This window comes from Neolamprologus multifasciatus, chromosome 20 (assembly GCF_963576455.1).
Source record: "Neolamprologus multifasciatus chromosome 20, fNeoMul1.2, whole genome shotgun sequence".
Taxonomy (NCBI): domain Eukaryota; kingdom Metazoa; phylum Chordata; class Actinopteri; order Cichliformes; family Cichlidae; genus Neolamprologus; species Neolamprologus multifasciatus.
The window spans coordinates 1,705,130-1,728,177 of record NC_140458.1 but is presented as its reverse complement, the minus strand read 5'-3'; the positions used below and the strand labels follow the sequence as shown (position 1 = coordinate 1,728,177).

At 43.9% G+C, this 23,048-nt stretch overlaps 2 protein-coding genes and 1 long non-coding RNA gene across 9 annotated transcripts in view; 2 read left to right on the top strand and 1 right to left on the bottom strand.

Annotated features, from left to right (window-relative positions):
* The window catches only part of LOC146494016 (PHD finger protein 20-like), a 49,578-nt gene extending 26,617 nt beyond the window's left edge, over positions 1-22,961 (top strand). For both annotated transcript variants that reach the window (XM_085144635.1, XM_085144634.1), the window contains exon 19: positions 22,190-22,961. The gene's annotated coding sequence lies outside the window, so the exon portion shown is untranslated. The remainder of the gene's footprint in view (positions 1-22,189) is intronic.
* On the top strand, positions 260-22,961 carry LOC146494017 (protein NDRG3-like). Of its 6 annotated transcripts, none has more exons than XM_085144637.1 (17): positions 260-388; positions 6,856-6,927; positions 7,144-7,176; positions 11,099-11,204; positions 11,329-11,449; positions 13,818-13,880; positions 13,973-14,033; positions 14,125-14,211; positions 15,068-15,124; positions 15,248-15,351; positions 16,557-16,622; positions 16,707-16,758; positions 16,841-16,888; positions 17,918-17,953; positions 18,148-18,199; positions 19,110-19,148; positions 20,423-22,961. In XM_085144637.1, the coding sequence occupies exons 2-17, from the start codon at positions 6,868-6,870 to the stop codon at positions 20,581-20,583; spliced, it is 1,146 nt and encodes a 381-aa protein (XP_085000763.1). In that variant the 5' UTR covers positions 260-388; positions 6,856-6,867; the 3' UTR covers positions 20,584-22,961. The 6 variants fall into 6 exon arrangements, with proteins under 6 accessions (XP_085000763.1, XP_085000767.1, XP_085000769.1 ...); XM_085144639.1 differs by lacking the exon at positions 260-388 and adding an exon at positions 441-462; XM_085144640.1 differs by lacking the exon at positions 260-388 and adding an exon at positions 980-2,159.
* Positions 4,930-5,492, bottom strand: LOC146494018 (uncharacterized). The gene is made up of 2 exons (XR_014871392.1): positions 5,271-5,492; positions 4,930-5,018 (listed from the first exon to the last, which is right to left on the bottom strand). It is a non-coding gene; the product is annotated as an uncharacterized LOC146494018 (long non-coding RNA).
* Positions 22,962-23,048: the final 87 nt, after the last annotated feature.

Here is a 23,048-nt window from a genome sequence, read left to right as displayed (position 1 = left end):
ACTGTGTGATTTATTACTATTACTGAAGGTCCACGGCTCCGAAGGGACCGCTGGCTAATTTGCTAATTTAATCAAATTAAAAACTACAAATAAAGTTTCCCAGTAAAAAAAAAAAAGAATATATATATATATATCAGAAACAAAGCATCTGGTGCTCGTGGAAAATTTTGACACCTGTTGAGAATATGGCGGCTGATCTCGTGACCCGTTGTTTACGCTGACGTAGCTCCGCCCCGGACTGTCCGCGTGCTGCTGGTTGCGAGCTCAGTCAGTGAGAGAGGATCCTCGCGACCACGTCGATCTTAACGGCTGTCTTTGACGTTGAAACGGTAACAAGCGGCTGGATTAAACCGGTAACCTGAGCAGATTCCGGCGTTAACAAAACACGGTGAGTACCGTCTGGTCCGACTCGGCTCGGCACGAACTTATGACTGCTCTTCAGGATAATTAACCAGTTAACGGGTAAATGAGCGGGTTAGTTTCAGTGTTAACTGTTACTAGTTAGTGGTGGAGGTTATTAGCTCGGAGAACTAGCTTACATGGCAGCGGTGTGTTTGGTAACAGGTGTGTGTCGGTAACGTAGCAACGGTCGGTCTGCGGCTTAGCATCCGCGCTCATTAACGTTGAACGTTAAAGATCCTCCACAGCATAACTCCTGCCACTGTGTGTGTGTGTGTGTGTGTGTGTGTGTGGGCGGGCGGACAGCCTCGGTACATCCCGTTCAGCCCAGCCTCGCATCTATTGTTGTTACAGCCCGTTAATTAGTCGGATGGATGTCGGCAGGTGCGTAGCTGTTTGAGGCGTTTACAAGAACGTCGTGATGAGGCTTGTTTATAGAGCTGGGATTAAATAAATCCGCTCATGATGTCAGTCTCCTCACTTTTGCTAGTGCCGCACGTCCTGATCATTTACCTTTGATTTTATCAGCTCGTTTTCAGCCCCTTCTGATATAAAGCTGCAGTTCATTCCATTTGTTTATAGTCTGGGCATAATCAATCAATTTTATTGATTTTTTTATTGAGGTTCCTGGCTTAAATGGCGCTGTTCCATATACAGTTAAGGCAGAGGGTCTGTGTTATCTGACATAACAAATGTCTGTGTGGGTTCCTGAGATTTATGGCCATTAAAAATGTGTTTCAACAGCGCTTTCATAAACCCTGCAAGAATCACCGATAAATATTAATGTGTAGGATGAGACCATGTATGAATCTGTAGATGAAGAGCTACAGAAGCGCACACAAAGGCACTAAAAGAGTGAATATATGATGGCTTTAAGGACTCCTGTGTTAGGCTCACAGCACAGCTTTCTTATCAGTTTCACAGTCTAATAATATAATAATAAGATCACCATATATCTCCTGGGTCATTGGGAATTGGTCTTTTAGAACGTATTTAGTTGGTCAGTCCTTAAAAAGCAGGTGGACAAGCAGAAGCCCACAGACTGGGAGGCAGGGATGAATCTCCAGAAGCTGATATAAGCATCTACAGTCACTATATCACAGAAACATGTAAAAAAATGTGATTTAGATATGCAGTATGTTTGTCACATTTAGCATCAGTTTATGGACAAGGGTTCTGTGTATAAGGATTTTTATTTTCGATAAGAGAAATAAAAACTGAAGCTGCGAATAAATGAAACACAAATTTTTTGCCCCTGTGACACAAAACTTTTGGCCATTGCTGTTCATTTGTTCCTCCTGGAAGTATTATAAAAATAAAAATGGGAATCTTCTTTATTTATGGAGTATTTTTTCCAGGGATTGGAGGAGCTTCACAGGAACCAGAAAGAAACAGATGAAGTTGAGAAACTGCAGTGTATACGACAGTCTATGTTAAAGAAATAACAGTATTTATAATAGTAACTTGTTGAATGATGGGAATTATGAGCTTGTGACTAATCAGCAGTCCTGAATAACAGGAGGGGGGTAAACTGAGCTTTTTGATGTGTGGCGCAAACCAGGAAGAACCAGCAGTGCAAACAGTACATGAGGAAGAGGAGGGTTGTTAACGGCCCTCAGCAGGAGAGCTGGATCAGGACCAGAGGCACCAGGACCGCTCAGACTCTGTGAGATTACAAGGAGAAGGGCCAACTGATCATTTTGGTCCTTAAAAGGTTCCTTTTGGTCGGCCTGTCATCTGTACGTGACGACCTTTTGCAGGTGTGTTTGTATGTGTGCTCTTCTGTCAGTGAGATCAGGTTTGTGGAGTATCCCACTTGTATGTTTACACATGTAGTCACTATATCTCTGTTTTAGAAACAGAGTAGCCCTCGTTGCTGCCTGGAGCACACGTAAACATGGACACGGTGTCATGTAAACAGTCGTTCTGTTAGCAGACGTGTCCTCAGGCTGAGTGATCCACTCATGAATCCACCAAACAGAAATCCACTCACAAACAGTACCTGCCTGGTTTGTTTGGGCCTTGGGAGCCTTTAATGAAAAAAGACACATGAAGCAAAGAGTGGAGTGACTAAATCAAACGTGGTTAACAGCCACACATTGGTTAGAAGTCAATCTGGGAGGCTCGAAAAGCTCATTTCTATTACAGGATGTACTGCTGGTACCTTGAGCTTTAATGTAGGAGCGGCAATGCTCAGCGTCGCTCTCAAGAAACTGAGAGGATAGCAAAGTTTAGCATAAACTTATTTCACCTGTTCTTTGTTTCTGTGTTAAACAAACCTCTGGTAGACAGGAGTGGCTCGAAAAGTCACTTCTTCATATTTCAGTTGATCACACGGTTTATTAAAGGACTCTTAATGGCTTTTTCCCCACTGAGCTTTTAATCACAGTGACGAGTGGTGCTGCTGTCGCTTTGAGTCCTTTTCTTTCACTCCGCCTGGGCTCGCCGTCTCGGTCGTGGCTCCGCCTCGTTGCCACTTGCTGTGAGCGAAGAGGCATCAGCTCACCATAAACTACAACAGCACCATCTGTGCTGCTGTTTTAGTCACAGGTGTGCTGCGAAACACATTTTAAAGTCTGCACTCCATCTTTAGACACATGAATGAAACCGTCACCACAGACACCTTCACCTGTGTTTACCACACCACTAATAACAGCCTCTGTGTTTCAGTCGCCTCACACGCTGCCTTAATACAACACTGAGATACCATCAGGAAAGAAAAACTGTTGGTTAGTCAGGGTTGTTACAGTCTGTTTGCTGATTGGAAACAGCATCAGTGGCAGGAACAGACCAATGGCTGACCAGTCAGCTTTATTGGGCCTGGACCATCAGGTCATCGGTTTTGTTGCAGACTGTGGATGCAGCAAAGAGCCTGGGGTGGACACAAACCCAGATTCTCACTCCCAGCTCATCACATAGTGGCTTTTATATGCGAGGCCCATCATTCTCAGCCAGATGAGCTCTAAAAGCGTGCTGTGATGAGCCACATTTGAAATAAATCATGTTGAAATCAGATGGATTTTTACACTAATTGTGAATTTTAATTTTGCACTTGTTGGACTTTCATATAACTTTGATATAATAGGTAATGTCTATGTTTTTCCTCAGAATGGTAGTTAAAATAAAAACTGCAGCATGTCTGAGTTGAGGTGTAGTTTTTGGATTCGCCCCGTGTCTCATATCAGGTTGCTGCAAATGTTCAAAAGGAGCCTCAACTACTGCATAGAAACAGTTATCCTCCCTGGTCTCTGATCCCAGGTCCTGAGAAGACATTTTCTTTTAGAAGACGCATAAATCTGTTTCACCTCAGTGCCGCGTAATAAGAGTAAAATCTAATGTAAAAAAGATCCGTTTAATTTCTGTACCGTTCATGTTTGGGTTTGATCTCGTTTTGTTTTCAGTTTGAGCTCCATCTGACTCGCACGCCGATAGTGTGTTTGGGTCGGAGCCAAAGTGCCCACAGGAAGCTCAACATCCATCCAAACCACTCTGCTGAAACACTGTTACCCAAGCTGTCTGCCCACACACACACACACACACACACACACACACACACACACACACACACACACACGAGGATGGCTTACTTCCAGCCAGAGATCACTGATTCCATTAGAGTCACACAGTTGGATTACACAGGGTGAAATGTCCCACAGGTAGACTGTGACAGAGGCACAGAGACTGGGTCCATCCATCCATAGAATGTCGGTCCAATGGAAATCAAATTAATTCACACCATGACATTTTCTGGTATTAGTGAGAGTTAATTCCGTTCATCTGGATGTGTGATTTTGGGTGTGAGGGGTGTTTTGTCGCTTGTCCGGGTGACCTCTGCATTCTGAGCCGACTGCAGGTTTCCCCAACAAACGGTGCAGTTGTGTGGTTACTGGAACTAGCATTATTTAGCAATGTAGGATTGTTAATATGCAATTCTACATTGCTAAGATGGTGAAAGATGTACTCTAAGACCTCCTCCTCATTTCAGAGATGTTTCTTTTTCCTTTTCACGTAAGCGTCTTCCTTGATTCTGTTTAAACCAACGTTCCTCTGTGTTGGTTTAACACCTGCCGAGTCCCAGCCTGATGATTTCTGTGTTCTGCTCTCCTCTAATTTGGTTGTTTGGTTTACCCAATATGTGATTTGCGGTAGAGCAGAGCAGCAAAAAAGTCCAATATGTATTTTTCGGACCATAAGGTGCACGGGATTATAAGACACATTAAGCAAAACAAAGCAGTCAGATAAATCAAACTTTACTCAACTCATTCTTCTTGCTTCCTCCACTTCTGTACCATTGATTCATTAATGCTGTATTCTATCACAGCTGCTCTATTCCCATGTCGTTGCAGTATATTAATGACTAACCTTCTATTGTGGATGAATAATCTCAGTTGTTCTCCTGACTGAAGTTTGGTCCGTTTACAGCATATTATATACCAGCTAGTCCAACTTCAGTAACCCTACAAACGTCACTGCTGTTTAGTTTCCTGTCTTCATTTATGTTGGAAGTGACAGCAGAGCTGTACGTTTGAATTTGTTTCAGAAATCTCTCAGTCAGAACATGCTATATCATGCTTAGGTAACTAGCGAAACTAGCAAGCTAACTTCCTGCTAACTTCTAACTCTGTTAAATTTAATAAATTCTGTTTTCATGGATGTCTGGATGTTAAACTTCATAGTCACACCTGGTAAAGCAGCAACGCTGATCATTTTATTAAAGATGGAAGAATTTAGACAGTTTTTAACTCTCAGTGATGCCGCAGTGATCGTTTGACTTTGAGACCTGAAGCGTTTTGGACCCAGATTACTCCCAGATTTACGAGCGCCTTAGTCCGACAAATACCGTAATGACGACGGCCGCTTGCATGTTCTACAAAAAAATGTGCTTTGTTGTGTATCTGACGGACAAACACCAAACCAGTTCCACATCACTGACGTTGCAGCATTTTTACAAACCAATTCTGGTTCATCCGTTTCACTCAACGATCCGCTTTCCCTCATTCTCCGTCGCCGCCATGCTTTTCGGCCATGTGCGTATGAAAACAAAGGCACTGCACATGCGAGTTTTACCCATATTCTATCGCGATATTTTATTTTCTTATTAGTTTGTATGAGCTCACGGCCCATTGTTGGTCAACTGTACTGCTGTTGGCTGGGACTGAGGAGCTCACTTAGATGGGTGAGGAAGTGTTTCTTCCACTGATAGAGCTCTAACTCGACTCTCATGCATCATGGCATTAGGTGTTTCATTTATAATATTGTTTTTAAAATAGTCATGAAAATTTTATTTTTAATTCCATTGAAATTAACCAAGTTAATTTGAAAATAAATGAGATAATTGTGTCATGAATAAGACATCAAAAAAGAAGAAAACAATATTCTCACAACTGTTTTATCACACGCTGACACATATCTGTTCCACACTTACACTCGTCATGGAAACACATTCACAAAAATGAAATTGTCTGTGTTAAAGGAAACCTTCAGGAAGAAAACTGTTAAATACTTGTGACAGTCACACCTGTGAGATCGTCACAGCTGCTGGATGATAAACTTTAATGCCAGCACTCATTTATAAAATCCATTGAATTAAAACGTTGAAATTCTTTAAATTCTTTGTGAGTCTGTTCTAACATTTTATGTGCTCATTTAGCTCACGTGGACCAAATGAAACCAAATTCAGCTCTTAGCAAATCTTTATCTTAAAAACAAGCGTGTCGAAGTTTCTTAGTGGAGTTGTAGCTGTAGTGCTGCAGTCCACGCAGGGCAAACTAAAGAGACGGGCGCAGCCAACAGAAAGTGCAGCAAAAATGAAAGTTGATGCTGAAGAGAATTTCCAAGCTAGTCGAGAAACTCGGTGCTTCTCCAGTCAGTGTAAAGAGAAGCTGCCAACAAAGAACAAAGGGGTCGAGGCTTTGGCACAGCGGGCTGTTTCTCTGAGTCTACTTTCAAAGCTGGATATGAAAGTTTCACGTTTTTGTGCTGGTAAAGTTGGCCTGAAGGGTTCCAGGTAAACTACAGAGCTGCCATGTTCAGGCCTGAGGGGCTTTAAGACACCTGCATGGATAAAATTGGATTAAACATCAGCATCTTGATGTGCCGCGTACGCCCAGCAGCTTCAGGTCTGAGGCTGTGTGGTTTCCTTCCTGCAGCACAGGAATCAGAAGGCTTCGTTTTAGTGAAGTCGTTGTTTTAAAGGCTAATAAACTGTAGTAAAATGAGCCGAGCTTTACTTCCTACACAGTTTGTTCTTAATATTTGTTTGTTTAAAAGTTAAATTGTTGTGTCAGCTGTTTTTTATTTACTTACTTTTGCTTATGCTTCTGACCACCCCCCCAAAAACAAACAGGAACGTTGTTTTTATTTATATATGTATTTATTTGTTAATGTATTTATTAGAAGTCTCGACAACTGCAAGTAAAACAAACTGTTCCTCTTCCTGTTTGTGTGCTTTAACAGGTGGATTGTCCTATGATGGAGGAGCTTCATGATGTCCAGCTCACTGAGATCAAACCACTGCTGACAGGACAGGTGAGGGGGCGGGGCTTACAGGGTGCCCTCAAACCTGGATTCCAGGAGTTGGATGAAGTAAACTGTGAACTTTTATTAAGCGACTTCTGAGGAAAATGATTTTCTGTTTCTGTTTTTCAACTAATTTCCGAATGAATTATAAAATACAGAGGTACAGTCGTCTTTGTGTTCAGTTCCTGGAAACTGCGAGTGACAATTTTGTCTCCATCTCTCCAGAATGGGAGGAATCTCCAGGACTTTGATTGTCAGGTGAGTGACTGACACTTCATCAGCAGAAAGTCTGTTCATATTGTATTCATGGACAACATTGAACTGTTTCTGAGATGTGACACGGCCACCATCCGTGAGAGTTTTTAGTAATGAATGAACAGTGAAGTTTATTTGATAACCTGTAGCTGAGAATGAAAGTGACTGTGTGTGAGAGAAGTGGATAAAACCTCAGAGATACTTGTGATCTCTGTGTAATTACAGGCCCATCAAACTGTTTGCTGTTTGAAGGCTGCTGTGTGTTGTTGAGCAGAATCGATGTCTACACTGATCAGTCACGTTCAATATTAGCTATTATTAGAAGCGGCGCTGATGGAGGCACATGTTTTATTGAACTGTTGTTCACCTTTACATGCGTGGAAGCAGAGGGGGTGGAAGCATTTACAGAGCAGCCTGTTTTTGTATCATCACCCAGCTGTGGTATGTGTTTGGGCTATTTCAGCACTCTAACTGTCCAGAACTGGAGGTTTTCTTCATTTTGGAGTGTTGATTTCCCCCTCACTTTGATCTAGTTCTTGTGTTGTAATCTGAAGGTTTGACTGTGAAAGGGGCTGTTCAGTTTTTGGACTTTCTCAGCTGATTTAGCTGTGGCCCTCTGGTCCAACCTCAGTGTGAGTTTAGGGTCTTCTAAACCTGCTTGGACCGATCCTGAGATGACATGCATGATGTCAGCTGATGTGATAAGACACTATGCAATCTTCCTGCCTTGTAATAAAAACAAAGGCTGGTCCAAAAAAAGACAAACAAGCAGAGTTGAACTGTATGGATGGAAAGTGTCCCAGGCTGTCATATTTGAGGAGAACTGTGAGGCTGAAGTCAGCAGGACTGCACATGGATCGATCCTCTGGACCCGTCATATTAACGTCACAGCAGGTCAGTCTGCATCAGCGACGGGGTAAATGTAGAGCAGTGAGCTGCTGCTCGCACTGTTTGTTCCCCAGCTGTGTTCGTGTCAGGGAAATCGACATTTTCCTCACAATTTAAAACAAAAATAAAAACGCCAATAATACAGTAGATGACATTCAGTGTATTTCATATCACCCACTGGTTACAGACTGTTTCTGCTGTAGATCAGAATTAGTCAAGTGGGCACAGTGCTAAGTTATTAGCTAATTCTAGCTGGGATATCAGCCTGCACCCATAAACTGGACAGCTGCGTCACACAGACACCTGCTAGATAGTGCTCCACAACATCTGGAGAAAAAAATCCTAGGATTTCCCAAATCAGCACAACAGCACGGTCCACAGGTCCAGACTCGGGTGTCTGTGTGTTCTGTTAGAGGACTGAAGATTAATCAGGACAGTAAATTCTCAGCAGACTTTTAAATTAATCAGTTTCAAGAACAGGAGATGAAGTTTAATTAAAAAGTTCCACAAACGTCTCAGGTGGTTCACTCAGTGTGCAGCTGTGACTCTGCTTCTTTTCTAGTGATCTGAGCTTTTCTTAAGAACACAGCCGGGGGGATAAATCCACTGATTTCTGGGTAATGGTGTTAAATCCACCTGTTGAGCTGGCAGCTGCACCTGCAGTACGCCTGTGTGGTGGAGGGAGCTCTCATCAAACCTCCTGCAGGTAGAAATAAAGTACCTGAAGCTGAAGGAGACTGCAGATAGAGAGAAGGCAGGTTCCACTGTTTAGACTTTAAGACCTTCCACTTCTCGGCCAATGACCACATGGATTATGTCTCTTGATCCAATCATACCACCCCCGCTTCCCGTCTCTGTGTTCACTCAGCAGAAGGCTGAAGGACGTCAGCACGGCTGACCTCCATCTTTCTGAAACCTTTCTGTCAGGATGTCTCTGGATCTGCACCAGATCTTCTGTTCTTTAGAAGTTGGGGTGGTGAGTCAGCTGCTCATTAGCTCCTCTGGAGTCACGCTTCACCAGCTGATACCTTACAGCTGCTGAGCCAGTTTGCTTCGTAGCCTGCTCTCTGCTTGTAGCTGCCTCGAGTTAGCTGGAGAGGAGTCGGCTGCTTTTCCACGCTGTGATATTAATCCGTTAAAATGTTACTTAAGACACGTCCGTCTATGTACAGCGCAGTTTCTGCCAGTTCAGACGTGCTTATCGTGTCTGAGGACTGTTCTTCATGACTGTGGCTGCGTGTTTGGGCTCACTGTCACTGCTCTGATGGTACTGCATGAGTAACGGCACTAATTCTGATTGCAGGGAATTCACTTCCTGCCTCACACGGTTCAGAGGTCGCCGAAGTGGACCTCAGGACCGTGTGAGGTCCACTTGAATAAAGCGTGCTGTCAAAGCAGAGACTCAACCGCTGCATTGGAAAACTGTGAAAACAAATTTTTGAGTTGAGTTCAGTATAGAGGCTTCATAATGTGTTTTCTTATTCTTTAAAGATATACGGTTCCCCCAAAGTCAGGAACAGCTGTAACACAACACTTTAGCTAACGCACTTTGTTTTAAACATGCTTGGAGCTTCACTCTGCTGCCTGCAGACTTTCATCCTACAAACTTCTGTTAGAGGAAGTATCACAGTTTGACTCACCAATCCAGAGAAAAGCTCTCACACTGTCATACAAAGGTGAATCCCTCCACTTGTCTTCCACATCAGAGGTCCTGAGCCCGTCTGACCGCACTCCTGAATAAAGGTCTGCATGAAGCGAGTCCTCAGATTCACATCATCAGGTCTGCTTATTTCCAGTCCTCACGTTGAAGCACGTGTCTTGTTGCTGTGCTCACTTGTAGAAATGAGACTCATCAAAGAAACTGTGACTTTTCAAGCATCCTCGTGTTTACGTGCACCGAACCTCACACACAGGCTTGTACTCAGCCTGGTTTCACGCAGGAAGTTTCAGAAGAGTCGTCCTGGGATCTTTTCCACAGTTTTCCTCTCACATGAAGCACGCAGCAGGAAACGACCTGCTTTAGACACCATTCTGAATTGATACTGATAGTACCTTAAATAATTCGTACAGAAGTCCACGTACTATGGACACGATTATTTAACAAGGTTACTCAAAGACTGGAAAAAATTGAGAGTACATCAAAATAGAAATCTGTGTTTTAATGAAGTGGATTTGCTTGAACTTTAATTACAGTTGAACTGGAAAAGCTAAATAAGTAAATCTGTGTACTGAAGCAGTTATTCCACAGCCTGGAGGGGAGAGTTTGGACTTTTCTGGAAAAGTAAAAGAAAAATGTGCTGAAACAAACTTCTGTTCTTGTTCTGATATTAATTGGAACCCAAAATTGTAACTGAAATTAAAAAATGATCATTTTGTTCATGCAGACTTTTTCAAATGGAGCTGAAGACCTGGTGTTACAGAGCCGCTGAGGTTAATGCAGTGCAGGTGTGAAAATGGCGTAGTCACGTGTCACACGATGTTGTTTATTCGCACGTTTATAGTTTATTTATTTAGTGATGCGCTCTTCTGTGTCCGCTGACTCTGTCTTTGAGTAAAAGCATACGAATGCTCTCACTGTGCCGCAGATGCAAACATGTAAAACTGTGTGTGCATGTGAGTAAGTATGAAGCTCAGATCCATTAATGGGATCTGTCAGGTGTTTACATGAGTCCGTAATGAGATTACAGCACCCATGAATCCATTCACGGGTCTGTGCGCCTGCCTGTGTTTCCATCTGTTACCAGATGAATGTGGATGATTTCCTACACAGCCTGTGACAGGCTGAGAGTCGCCGCGCTGCAGCTTCGCGTGGCGCCGTTCGGCTTTTTAAAGGAAACTACGACGCGTTCATGTGGCGTGCTTCCTGATCACATGAACACGAGTGATCTGTTCAGAGCTGCTGACACTTGTTTACTGTTTTAAATGACTCCAGATATTAGAGCCCCCCCCCCCCCCCCCCCCCCCTCCGTGCTGCAGTGCATGTTTGTTGTCGGTGCTGACAGGGCGGGGTTTGTGTGTTGTTCGCGATGCTGCTCAGGAGCATGATGTGGAGACGGCCCACGGCGTGCTGCACGTCACCATGAGGGGGGCCGCTAAAGGCAACCGGCCCACGATCCTCACCTACCACGACATCGGACTCAACCGTGAGTAAAACACGGACACGGTTAATGAAGCAACGAACTATGTGACAACAAAAACACAACACATTGTTCTCTTTGTGTGTGTGTGTGTGTGTGTGTGTGTGTGTGTGTGTGTGTGTGTGTGTAGATAAGTCATGTTTCAACAGCCTCTTTAACTTTGAAGACATGCAGGAAGTGACGCAGCACTTCTCAGTTTTGCATGTTGATGCTCCGGGACAGCAGGAGAACGCTCCCATATTCCCTACAGGGTAACACACACACACACACACACACACACACACACACACTCAGCATGCTCTGTTGGGTATTAACACACACACAGGTGCCGTTTTCCATGGTGTAACACTCACCAGTGTTTTCTTGTGTCTGATCTGTTGTTAACACAAAACTGTCCCCATTAAACAGCTGCTGTGTTTTTAAATCATCAACAACATACTTCAGGAATGCTTGCTGCTTTTTTAAAAAACCCGTATTTAACCTGAAGTGTCCTGATATTTGCAGCATTTTGACTTGTTAGCAGAAACAGGAGCTGTCAGAGAAACCTGCACCAGCTTAGGAAGAACTCTTCCTTTACACACAGTTACAGTTACAGTGATCGGTTACATTAGTGTCACATTAACACTGGACCCTAAATCTATGCAGAGCTATTGTGTAGAATATGCTTCTTCACAATCTGCTAATTTTCCACTCAGATTTGTAAATAATAAAGCAGAGAGACAGACGGTGTCAGACGGTGGTTGTTCCCACCTTCAGCTGTGCAGTAGCAGCTTCTGCTGGTGTGTGGAAACACAGCTCGGACAATCCACCCACAGCAGCTGTACACTGTGACAGCAGAAGCAGTTTGTTGTTATGAATACGATTACAGCTGATAAGAATGATTTTTACAGCGCTGGATATTATGATCGCTGCACTGCTTTAACTGTCCACTGGCTGCAGTTAAAGCAGGTTTGGATGGGGCAGGATGCTGAGCCCCACGTTCCTGATGCATCCATCAGTGTGTGTGCATGATGGGGAAAAGCTGTAGAACAAAGTGCTGCAGGACTGACTGTGTGGAAGGGTTAATGTGGCCTGTGATGGATGTTCTTTATTTCAGCAAGAACTTTGTTTTCTCTTGTTTTCAGGCAATAATAATGACTTTATATTATGTAGTGGGTTTACATTACATTACCGGTATAGTAGTAGTAACAACAAATAATGACCTACAAAGTAAACAGCAGCTGACTAAATCTAACAAAGAAACTCTGGAGAAGATTTTCTAACAGCGCTTAAAATGTTGGTTAGTGATGTTGGTCGCGAACGAAACGGCTCCTAGAGCCGCATCTTCGAAGTGAACGACACGAGCGGCTCCTTATTGGGAGCTGTGGTTTTTTTTCCTCCCCTCTCTCTCTCACCCTCTCTCTCTCACTTTTTCCCGCTTCACTCCGCACACGAGCCTCGTGCTTTGCGCTGGGCGGGGGGAGGGGCGGTAGTTACACTCGCAGTAGCACAGGAACAGAGCGGGAGGGAGAGAGAGAGAGAGGCAGGGACAACAACGTCACATTAGAAAGGTATAGTAATCATCCACAACTATTTTCAGTTGCAGATGATAAAGGATTCAGAAAGTTTATTCATGCAGGTCCATGTGACAGAGAATGTGCATCTTCTTTTTGTTTTATATTTTAATTTATATTTAATTGTGTTGTGGTTTGCAGTGTTTTGTGTTGTTTCACTTTAAATTTGTAAAAGGAAAAGCTGAAATTTAAATAGTTAAAAGTTAAAATGTAAATATTTGGTTTTGTATTATATGATTTTTGTATTATATGATTTATTCACTCCACATAAAATGTGGAGTGAATAAATAAAAGTATATTTACGGTGGTCCCTACAGACAAAACACGTACAAACTTCAAAACACGTACAAACACAACAGAAGTGCTCCAGGATGCTAGGGGGCAGTGTTGAGCTTTTGTTACCTCCTGGCTACACAAGCCAGCAAGTACCAACGACTGGATTTGTTGTGTGGTAGTAAACAGGTAAATGAAAGGTTTTTTTGATTATTTGAATAAATATGAGTGCTTGTGTATAAATACACAAACAATACACACATGCTTTCAATTGTTTAATTTAAGTCATCTCGGTAGCTCTGTTTTGAAGTTCAGTTAATGCTAGAAATGTGTTTTGGAGTTTGTTTATATATAAACATATATAAATAAAACCATGTTGTTGTTGTTTTTACATTAGTAATTCCTTTTGTGCATAATTTTATATTGTTGCTGATAATAAATTAATTAAGCAACAAAACAACCTGAAGACAACCTTCCATCTTTTGGAAGTAAAATGACACACAGACCGCCTACGATGGTCTCTGTCTTGACAAAATAATAACCCACTGAACTATTCTCCAGGCGTCAGTTATTTCTAGAAGTCAGTGGCAGTGCTGTCTTCTTTACAAGCTTCTCCCCGAGGTTCCCCGTCTCTCAAAAGTTCTGTTCTACACAAACGAAGACTATCTGACACTGACACACTATCTGACACACAGATGTGAGTAACTCACATCTGTGTGTCAGATGTGAGTAACTCCGTCCCTGAGTGGGTGTGATGTCCTCTGAAGTGATGTAAACATGACTGTGTGTGTAGGTACCAGTATCCCAGCATGGATGAGCTGGCTGAGATGCTGCCATCTGTCATGACCCAGCTTCAGTAAGTCTGCTGTCTTCTGTTCAGTCAAGTGCATGATGGGTAATTTTCAGACAGACAGCATACCCTAATGTGTATCTGTGTGACATCATCAGCATAAAGAGCGTGATTGGTATCGGCGTTGGAGCCGGAGCATACGTCCTCACCAAACTGGCAGTAAGTAGCAAACAGGACGGGACAGGAGGGTCGCTGGTTTTCAGCGTTGATGATGATGATGTAACTGATGATGGTTGTTGTCGTGTTTCAGCTGAATGAGCCCAGTTTGGTGGAGGGTTTAGTTCTGATTAACATTGACCCGTGTGCCAAGGGTTGGATCGACTGGGCTGCCTCCAAGGTAACGCACGCACGCACGCACGCACGCACGCACGCACACACACACACACACACACACACACACACAAACTCTGGATACCGACTCCAGCTGTCCTCAAACATCTGCAGGTGGAGAAATGTGGAGTCAGGATCAAATGAATACGTATGATTTGGTTTTTTAAGTTTGCATCTTTTGAAAAAGAAGAAAGTCAACAAAGAGGAAGTTTGTTAATTTTATTGAACTAAAAGTCAACTTCAGATACTTTCTTATCGTTAATGGTTTGAAAGAAATGTTCTCACCACCACTTTTCCATGTGCATGCATGTAAAGCCAAAAGGAAGAGAGTCTAAGACCCACACAGAAAAAAGTGAGAGGATGCAAAGCATGAAATCGAGAAGCTGCAGTGGAAGTGGCTTGCAGAGTGGCTTGCAGAGTGGCTTGCAAAACCAGCAGCAACTGAAAGCAGGCTGAAGCAGCTAAAGTGGCTCATGCCATATAATATTTACCAACAGGATGCACAGAAAACTGTCACCATGCTCAGTTTTGAGAAAATTATTATTAAGGTGTTTTTTTTGCCACAAAAAGTCTGTGTGATGTCCGAGCGGTAATTATTTGATGGATGCACAGTGAGAGGTTCAGCTGTGCTCAGGCAGCATCCTCGTCTAAACCACAGAGAGCAGGTCGAGTGAGTGAGAATACGGAGCAGAAAGACACATCTGCAGGCGAGCTCTGAACGAGCTCAGGTCTGTCTGCGAGCTCCAGAGTTCAACTGTCCTTACAGATGGCAGTTAGTCACTGTGTGTGAACAGAGACAGCATCTGTTCAACTGTCAGCCGAACACCAAGAATCAGTTTCTGTTGGTCTTTTGTCTCCTGCAGCTGAGCGGCTGGACAAGCAACCTGGTGGACATCATCATGGGGCATCACTTCAGCACTGTGAGGACAGCAGGCACCGCAGGCTCGTTCTGTATGACTCTGCTGTGGTTAACCACCACTGACACCTGTGTGTGTGTGTGTGTGTGTGTGTGTGTGTGTGTGTGTGTGTGTGTGTGTGTGTAGGACGAGTTAACAGAGAACAAGGAAATAATCCAGACGTATCGACTCCACATCTCTCAGGATATACCACAGGACAACCTGGTCATGTTCTACAACAGCTACAGCAGGTAGGACACTGAACACTGAGTGGATGTGATGAATAAATGCAAACAGAAGTAGAAACAGAATTAATATGAATGCTGCTGAACTGTGTTGATGGACAGATATGATGGAAGTGGGAGAGGAATATTTTGTCTTCCTTCACAGTTTAATACTTAAGGAGCCTAAAGAAGATCTAATACAGCACCATCAGACAACCTTCTACATCAGCTACGTGCGTTACTAACAGCTACTGTTGGATTATCATCTGAAAAAACAGTACAAACATCCAGACTTCATTATGGCCAGAGGGGCCGATGGCGCGATATGGCAGCCTCGCCTCTGTCAGTCTGCCCCAGGGCAGCTGTGGCTACAGCTGTAGCTGCCTCCACCAGTGTGTGGATGTGAGAGTGAATGAATAGTGGAATTGTAAAGCGCTTTATGAATGCAATCCATTATTATTATTATTATGTAATCATATTTTACCTGTTCAGCTGATTTCCTTCCACTAATCAAGCTTAGCGCGCTCCTGCTGGTGTTTGTATACACGCTACTTTGTCTTTATGCTGGAAGTGGGAGAAGAAATGAACTCTCTGTTTACCACATTAATCCTCGCCTCAAATCGTCCTCCACAGCTGTCGGTTTATGTGCTGGAAACCTGGATGTTTCCTGCTTCAGAGCTCGATCTGAAGCTAAAGATCGAGCTCTTTAGCTGTGATCTTTAGCTTAGAAGTGATGCTTCATTTTTCAGAAGCACCCTGATCCAAACACTGAGGTTGTTTGGATTAATTGCATCTTTCAGGGCAACAAAATGCTCCGTAATTATCTGACAAACAGTGTTTAACAGAGAGCAGGCTGCAGAGCGCACACTGACAGCTTTGCTTTCCAGCCCCTGTAATCATCATCAGTGACAGCGGACGGGAGCTGGAAATAAGAGCTGTGCTGATCTTTAGAAAGAACACACGTGTTTTAAGAGCTCAGGTGGCAGAACAGACATCGTCACATCACAGGTGTGAGCAAATCATTATTCACATCAAGTTTCAGTGCAGAGTGCTAACAGGCTGGAGGAGCCTTCAGAAAGCTTCAGATTCTCATTGGTTTTATTGTTGCTTCCATCTGATGCGAGCTCCTTCAAAGAAAGAAAATCCCAGACTCCCTGATGCTGCCGTGTTTTACAGCAGCTCACTGTGTGTGTGTGTGTGTGTGTGTGTGTGTGTGTGTGTGTGTGTGTTAGTCGCGCCGAGCTGCAGATGGAGCGTCCTGTCTCTGGTCTGAATGAGAACACAACCACCACCGTCAGGTACGTCTTCGTCTTCTTTCACCTCGTTCAACATGTCTGACGGTCATGTGACTCGTTCCGTTATTCGGCGTGCTCGTTTCTCAGGTGTCCCACTCTGCTGGTCGTCGGAGACTCCTCGCCTGCCGTTGATGTGGTGGTGAGTGGCTGCCCTGTTTCCATGACAACAGCCAGTAAATGATGTCACATTCTAGTGAACACTGTGTCTGTGCGCTCTGCAGGTGGAGTGTAACTCCAGAATGAATCCCACCAAGACCACATTGCTCAAGGTGCCGTCTCTACTCATCATTTATTTATGACACCTGATGTCACCTGGGATGGGGGGTGTGGGGGCTAGTTAGTTTACGACTGCAGCTAATCAAACTATGTGGATGCAACACATGTATCAGCGCACACATACCAAGTAAGGGACCCATAAAAACACCCGAATTTCACTCACTGCAGCTGAAACACAAACATCTTGGATGGTCTGAACTGCACAGCTGACCATATCAGTGCTGTTATGTTATTTATGTTTCTAATAGAGTCTCATATATCATAATAAATACCCCGCACCCTTTAAAACCCCCACCCTCCACAGATCTGGATCTTTACTTTTTGTCCTTCAGCTGTAAAAGGCTGATGGGGTAAAGTCGTCACCCCGCTGGGTGGGCCGATGACAAGGTTTGACTTTCTGAGTTTAGAATTTAACTTTTAATTGTTTGTTTTTGTTTCTATGAATTTATTGTGAAAGTGGGATTTTCATGGGGGTTAATTTAATCTCTCTTCCCATCATACTCCACCACCACTGATGAGTGATTATTGAAATGTGATCTGAATATCCAAAAATGAATCTGCTTAATAAACATTTCTCAGACTGTGTAAAAGAGTCTCTGTATGTATTACAAACCTAGACTTTATTGTGCTTGTTAGTTTTTGTCATCGTAGCGTTCAGGGCTCTCGTACTCCAGTCCTCGAGAGCCGCTGTCCTGAAACTTTTCCATGTGTCCTTGTTGCAACACACCTGACTACAGTTAGTATGTCATTAGCAAGACTCTAGAACTTGACTGCATGCTGAGGAGGCAATTCAGCCATTTGATTCATGTTACAGCAGCTCATGAGTGAATGAATGTTAGGGGTTGCCACCTCAGCATGCAGTCAAGTTTTATACTCTTGCTAATGAGCTACTAATTGTATTCAGGTGTGCGCAACAGGGACACATGGAAAGGTTTCAGGACAGCGGCCCTCGAGGACTGGAGTTTGAGACCCCTGGTTTAAAGGCTGTTTTATCCCCATGATGTTTTATGTGTCTCCACTAGATGGCAGACTGTGGAGGACTTCCTCAGGTGGTTCAGGTGAGCCTCAGCAACTCCCTGCTTGTTCCTTCTCCAGCATGTTGTAATAATAAGAAAATAATCCTGTTGTAATAAAGATTAGCACCAGGATTTGTCCTTCATATTTGAAGTTTTGAAACTTAATAAAACTTTAATGTTTGTAGTTGTTAGTAATTGTGTCAAATTGAGGAAATTTGTGTTTTGTTTTTCACCAGCCTGGAAAACTAGCCGAGGCCTTCAAGTACTTTGTGCAGGGGATGGGTTACAGTGAGTACCATTTAATGACTCCCCTTAATACTAAATGAAAAGCGTCTAACAGTTTGTTAAGTGTGATCTCAGCTTTGGTTTATGGTTTGTACATTACCCGAGTCGTGCACTGTATTCAGTGTAAAACATATGAATTCTACCAACGACCAGATTTGTTGTGTGGTAGTAACAGGTAAATGAACTTTTTTTTGAATTATTTGAATAAATATGAGTGCCTGTGTATAAATACACAAATAATACACACATGCTTTCAATTGTGTAATTTAAATGATCTAGGTAGCTCTGTTTTGAAGTTCAGTTCATGCTAGAAATGTGTTTTGGAGTTTGTTTATATATAAACATATATAAATAAAACCACGTGTTTTTGTTGTTGTTGTTTTTACATTAGTAATTCCTTTTGTACATAATTTTATATTATTGTTAATAATAAATTAATTAAAGCAACAAAACAACCTGAAGAGCCGGTTGGGAGCTGAAAGAGCCGGCTCTCTAAAGAGACGGAAATCCCATCACTGTCCTGTACGAATGAGTAAATATGTTAAACAGCTAGCATGTCTGATGGCAGCACGTTTACAGGTCTTGGCTAGCTGCACACGCCCACAGTGGTTGTGCCGTTACGTTTGTAGACATTTCCTCCTGCAGGACTAACGCAGCGTGTGGCGCCCTCACACTCGTGTCTTTGTCTGTTTGTGCGTCTGTAGCTCAGCTTCACTAGATTTTCTGTGTAAGTAACAGTTTGCACAGCATGACCTGCCTTAGGATTTGTTGTAAACACACACACCTGATGTGTGTGTGTGTGTGTGTGTGTGTCTGTGTGTGTGTGTGTGTTATTAAACTACAGCATGTTGGTTTCTCACCCTGCCCTCCTTCCTCTCTGTTCCTGTTTCTCTCTGTTGTTCTTTTCCTCCAGTCCCTCATGTTGCTTTACACCACGTCAGCAGCCAATCAGGTATCAGGATTCCAACCAGAATCTGAACCCCTCTCGTCCTCTCCATCGTCCTCCCCCTCATGTGTGTGCATGCTGTCGATCAGCTGATCACGCTGACATTTTTCTTCCTTTGCAGTGAGCGACCAGCAGGGTGCGCTGCATGCCAGCACATCTCTGTTCACACTGTCGGCTCTCGGGCTCGACTCTGAGCTGCTGCTCGTGTCTGAAAGGTTGAAAACACTGAGACATGAGAAAGCTATGAACACACCTGTCCCACCGCAGGAATCCAACACTTCCTGTGAACTCTTCTGCTTTGTTTCCACTGCTGTACAAACCTCAACACTTCAGAAACATGCTACACAAAAGGAAGTAGCTCTGAAAGTGTCACTTTTAACACAGTTTATCAAAACACCGGGACACTCAGCAAAGAGACAGAGCAGGACAATCAGGACTCAGTCCTTCGCTTAAGTCGAAGTGAGTTTTCTCACATGAACGGAGGGCTGGAGAGTTGGTCAGGATGTGTTGCAGGTGATAGTCTGCACCTGAACCATTCACAGGCTTGTGTTTAGATGAGGGAGCGTGCAGAGGGAGGCCACACTGGACCATTAGCTGCGATATTCACCAGCACAGCAGAACATCTGAGTTTGTACTGAGGACCTGCGAGCTTAAAGATCCAGGATTTGCATTTACACAAGCACAGGGTATCAATTCTGCTCATTTCCATATCCATATTTTATTCTCGTTAAAGCAGCTTTACAAGGTTCAACTCTGTTTGTTCCTCCATCTTTACTTTTCCTGTTTGAGGTATTCTAGTTTATTTAAGCTTTTGGTTGCTACAGGTTGTGTTTCGTGCTGACAGGTGAGCGTTTCCCAGTGTTTGGAATATTGATTTTGTATATTGAAGTTAGTAATCAACATGGACCCAAACAGAGGTGGATCCACAGCAACATTATTCTTTGGTCGTCAGTGATTTGTTGCTTTTATTTTGACAACAAAGTAGCACAACCTTCGATCCGTGTCCTCCTGAAACGTAGTCATCCGTCCGGAGAAGGAGAGCAGTGGGATGAAAGCAGAACACGTGGACTTCCTGTCACAGCGGCTTCTCTTCGTCTGTGTGTAAAGTGAGCGTCACGCATGACAGGACAAAGCTTCAGTGTGAACAGACCGTCATCAGATTTGAATCCAGCGGCTCGGCTCACCGCGGACGATTCAAATCAGCCTCCACTCATACATTCGCTGGCTCCGCCCTCTGTTACTCTGTCACTAACGCGTTGTCATCTGTGTCGCCCCCTCAGTGCCCACGGCGGGGATGACCCGGCTGGTTCGCTCCAGGACTCACTCGGCCTCCAGCGTGGGCTCCACAGACGGCGTCCGGAGCCGCAGCACCACCAACGAGGGCGCCAACTGCGCCGAGGCTGACAACACTGCAGTACACACCGTTGAAATGACTGCATAGGACTGTTCCTGTTTCCTCTGTGTACCTGCAGTTCTCTCGTCCAATCAGATCCTTCCTTTCTTTTAGTTGTAAATGTTTTTCCTGAAAATAGAAAGCCCTCAAAAGCTTCACTTCCAGCCGCCTGTTCTCTAAATATGTTCCCTGTGAGTTTAGGGTTCGTTGAATGATGTCATAAACATTTCGGTGTTAGCTGCCGCCATGTTGGCTCCTTTTTCCTGCGCTCTGTAGGCGTTACTGCACACAGGCCAGTCGGTTTGTATGTATACACAGCTGTTGTGTTCCTTCACTGCTCCTTTCTCACTCCTGAGTTCTTCTTTTAGTTCTTACTCTTATATAATCAATATTTTGTTTATCTTTGCTGGTCGTGTTGGTTGATATGAAGCTCGTTTCTTAAATGAACCCGTCTTTGGTGCCCATTACAAAGTGGATGTGCTTCCGACCCAGATGTATTTTTGTAATCGCACTGACAGAAGATCTGTGACGCGAGTTTGACCTGGTTTAACGACAGAAAACGGCATCGCGAGCCGCGGTTCCCTAAATGGTTCCCTCGGTGTTTGTGAGCGTGCACCATGAAGCCGGGTCCTCGTACAGCTCAATAAACACATTAAAACATGAAGGTCAGCGGGACCGAACTGTGAGCTGGTTTCGTCCGATGCTGTTTTGCTGATGTTTAAACAGGATTTTCTTTATTCACTTTCTGTGGCCGTGCAGTTTTTTTTGCCTGAGCTTCAAGTGTAAAAACAACTTAAAGAGATTTTTTTCCAGATAATTTAGCGAAACATCCTGAAGTCTGTCAGTTACCTCCACAGTCTCCTCTCTTTCCCGTCTCTGAAGCTCGGTTCATTCGGCCCGTCCACAGCATGCTCCTTGTAGAGTGTTGGCATGCAAACTGTGCCGTGGTGTCAGTGTAGTGAGTAATGAGATGTTGTTCAGCTGTAAACCTGCTGCTCTCCATCTGAAACGAACCAAACCTCAGATGAGGATTCTCTAGGCTGAAGCTGGCAGCAGGGGGCGCTGCTGCGTTTATTGTAAAAGGTTCAAAAGAAATGATTTCACTGGGTGAAAAACAGGACACACCATCCTGATAAAACCACAGCCAGGACACACTACGCTATCTGAACACTTCACTTTTCCAGGTAATTTACCAAAAAGTTTGCATTCCCAAGACAGCCCGACGTGATGCGGGACAAGTTACCAGGAAATGGAGGTGGTCGTAGTTGCTGCAGAAATCTTGGAGCATTTCTTGGATTCTGATTATTTGTAGGAATTATTTTTTGGGAAAAAAATGTTAATGAAAACTTTCACCACAAGGTGGCAGTGTTTTACCAGACCTGTGATGACTGTGAAAGAAACACTACTGTACAGATGTTAAATGGGAAATGGTTTGCATTTGTACAGCGCTTTACTCAGTCCCTAAGGACCCCAAAGCGCTTTACACTACATTCAGTCATTCACACACACACATTCACACACTGGTGATGGCAGCTACATTGTAGCCACAGCTGCCCTGGGGCGCACTGACAGAGGCGAGGCTGCCGGACACTGGCGCCACTGGGCCCTCTGACCACCACCAGTAGGCAAACATGGGGTTAGTATCTTGCCCAAGGATATTTGGCTGGGATCGAACCACCGACCTTCTGATTAGTGGCTGACCTGCTCTGCCACCTGAGCTACAGCCACCCTAATGCTGATTCACGGCTCCATCTAGTGGATCAAAGTGGTATTACGTGATAGTACAGCTCAGCCTTGTTTCAGTTGGCTGAGATCTCTGCAGTACGTAGATGTTGTAGACGTGAGATGGGAGCTGCTGTCAGTTTTCTCACTGCATAATAAAAGTGTCACACTTGGCAGAAGGCGTTTCTACTGGAAACAAACAGCTGATGTGTAAAAGAAACAGAATGAACCAGGTTTTTTTCACCCACTGAGAAGCTGCTTTTCTCCTACAGTTGACAGCAGGCTGTTTGGCTTTCTTGGAAATGTCCTGCAGCTTTCAAGGAACATTTTCTTGGAACGTGATGGAAAATACAGCCGAGGCCAAAGGGTGACCTTGGTCGTGGTAGTAGTGTTGCTGCCCCCTGCTGGACCATTCAGCAGGAAACGAACGCCAGTGTTTGTCAGCAGCTTTTCATGTCGACTCTTATGAAACATTCAGGTTTGGCGGGGACAGCAGGGTCGACCCATGAACTGTTCACTTCCTTTCTTCTCTATATTCTGACTGTGGTTCTGTCCTTGTTGTATTTATTACACTTATTTGTGTATTATTACTTTGGAAATTTCTACTGAAGCTTTGGTAGCGGTTCTGTTACAGAGAAGTTTGTTTCACTGGATGTTCCACGATGTAAACACGGTTTGTAATGAAATAAAACTCGTTATCCAGAGACACGGTCGAGGCCGAGCGTCTCAGCTTTTCTTTAGTGGGTAAAAATGCTCACATTCAGATTCTACTGGAAATAAATCAGCTGTTC